Here is a 2,320-nt window from a genome sequence, read left to right as displayed (position 1 = left end):
GCCTCGACTGCCCCATTAGTTTATTCCCATGAGACCGTTTAGTCCTCCAAGGACCAGCCCTGGACAGCGTGATGTGCTGCATGGCCATCGCCCCCAGCCTGCCATGGGCAGTGTTTGCTCGCAGCCCCTGGCACACAGATTTTCCCTCTCTTTGCAGTAATTAAATCTCCACTCAAGCAAAGAGCGGGCAGGGCTAACGACGGCAGCGGCCGCCTGCTGCTCGCGGCACCGGCAGTGCCTGCGTCCACATCCTCTGCTCAGCAATATCCCAAGTCATGGCTCGGCTGGAGGCGTGGGAGCAGCCAATCCTCATCACCGCCCCACGGCCGGGGAGCTGCCGCCTCCCTCCTTGTAGCCCCAAACCTCCAAACCACACACTGAGTGCCGCTGGTGGCATCAGAAGCGGCCTTGCCCTGAGGGGCTGCTTTTGGGAGCCCCCTTATTACCCTGCCACATCCCAAGGGGGGCCCTGGCCCCGCCCCACACTGGTCCCCGCTGCCCCTGCACGGCATCTCCCCATCCCCCAGAGAATCCCCCCTGGAGGCATTCCCAGTCACCCAGGCGTGGCACACGGGGCTCCCTTGGGGGCTGCTTTGGTCCCCACTGTGCTCGGGTACATCCCTAGGGTTTGGGACCCCCTCCTGGGACACTCGCTCCCCATGGCCACAGGGAAAATCCCACAGGCAAATCCATTGGGAAAGCAATATGGATTTAGGAAATTCACGCTGCTCCTTGGCACGCTCCCACGTGTGGTGCTCCCACAGGGAAGACAAGAAGCCATCTGTGGGCTGTGGGGCTGCAGGGGGGCACAGCCCACACGCTGCCACATGCCTGTGGCTGGGTGCAACCCCAAAATCCCACTGGGTTTCTGCAGCTCCTGTCGGCAGCGGTCCCCAGGGAGCTGGTCTGGCTGTTCCTACAGCATCGGGAACCTGTGTGGCAGAAACCTGCTCCCCAAACCTGCCTCCAGAACCCCGCACCTCTGAAACCTGCTCCCCAAAACCGCTCCCCAACCCCGCTCACAGAAACCCTCAAAGACCCGTTCCCTAAAAAGCCCCCTGTGAGGAGCCCCCCACCTCAGAACTTGCTCCCTAGAGACCCAACTTGCACAATCCCCCTCCCCAAACCCTGAGCCCTGACAACCCCAAACCCCTCCCCAAACCCACCCCCGAGGAAACCGCCCCCAGAACTTGCCTTAAGCCCAGCCCTGACACCCACCTGCAGAGCTTCTGTCCCCGGCCCCTCTCTCCCGAACCCTGTCCCCCAAACCCTGCGCCCCCGGCCCCCGCTCCCCATCGTCCCCCGGAGCCCTCCCCCAACCCCCTGCCCCCGAGCCCCCTCCCGGAGCCCACCGGGGGCGGCGGGGCGGGGCGGGGGGCGCGGCGCGGAGCTGCGGGCGGAGCGGGGCAGCGCGGGGCGGCTCGGCGCGGCTCGGCACCGCTTGGCACGGCTCGGCTCGGCACGGCACGGCACGGCACGGCACGGCACGGCGCCGCTCGGCACGGCACGGTTCGCCCCGGCTCGGCTCGGCACGGCTCGGTTCTCCCCGGTTCGGCCGGTCCCGGCTCGGCTCGGCTCGGCCCGGCCCGCCTGCATGCGGCGGCGGCGGCGGCGGGGCGGCCGGGCGGGATGAACGGCTCGGCGGCGGGCGGCACGGCGGCGGCGGGGCTGCTGGCGGGCGCCGGGAGCGCGGCGCTGGAGCTGGAGCGGGCGCTGCGCTGCTGCACCGCCGCCTCCGTGGTCACCGACGGCGGCGGGGCGGCGGCGGCGGCGGCGGACGAGCGGAGCGTGTACATCATGCGGGTGGTGCAGATCGCCGTCATGTGCGTCCTCGCCCTCACCGTCGTCTTCGGCATCTTCTTCCTCGGCTGCAACCTGCTCATCAAGTCCGAGGGCATGATCAACTTTCTGGTCAAGGACCGGCGGCCGTCCAAGGAGGCGGAGGCGGTGGTGGTGGGGCCCTACTGAGCGCCGCCGCCCCGACACCGCCCGCCCCGACGGCTGCGGGGCCGGGGGAGCCGGGGGCAAACGGGGGCGGCCCGGGGAGCGGTTGTTGGGCAGGTGCCGAGTTAAAAGGGGCCGTGAGGGCAACAGGTCCGGCCGTTCGTCTTCCCTCCGCCTCGCCCGCGGCTCGCCGTCGGGGCTCGGGGAGCGGGGAAGCGGTGGGGGCAACCCGCGGGACAGCGCCACCGGCCGGGGCCCCGCCGCCCGTCCTGGCCTGGGGCCGCCTCACAGCGCCCCACAGCGCCCCACAGCCGCGCCTGGGGCTGCCCCGCGACGCCCCCGGTGCGTGGCCCCGTGCCCCCCGCAAGAGAACAGT

The 2,320-nt window shown here is 70.2% G+C and overlaps 1 protein-coding gene across 1 annotated transcript; it reads left to right on the top strand.

Annotated features, from left to right (window-relative positions):
- Positions 1 to 1,629: 1,629 nt before the first annotated feature.
- Positions 1,630 to 1,968, top strand: RPRM (reprimo, TP53 dependent G2 arrest mediator homolog). Its single transcript, XM_035566112.1, has one exon. The coding sequence runs from the start codon at positions 1,630 to 1,632 to the stop codon at positions 1,966 to 1,968; it is 339 nt and encodes a 112-aa protein (XP_035422005.1).
- The last annotated feature ends 352 nt before the right edge of the window (positions 1,969 to 2,320 follow it).

Source organism: Cygnus atratus, chromosome 6 (assembly GCF_013377495.2).
Source record: "Cygnus atratus isolate AKBS03 ecotype Queensland, Australia chromosome 6, CAtr_DNAZoo_HiC_assembly, whole genome shotgun sequence".
In the NCBI taxonomy this organism is placed as follows: domain Eukaryota; kingdom Metazoa; phylum Chordata; class Aves; order Anseriformes; family Anatidae; genus Cygnus; species Cygnus atratus.
Note: the sequence above shows the minus strand (reverse complement) of the source record. Positions and strands in the feature narration are given on the sequence as shown.

Bases quoted from the DNA above. Each gene is read 5' to 3' on its own strand.
- RPRM (XM_035566112.1), top strand. From the start codon at position 1,630: ATGAACGGCTCGGCGGCGGGCGGCACGGCGGCGGCGGGGCTGCTGGCG.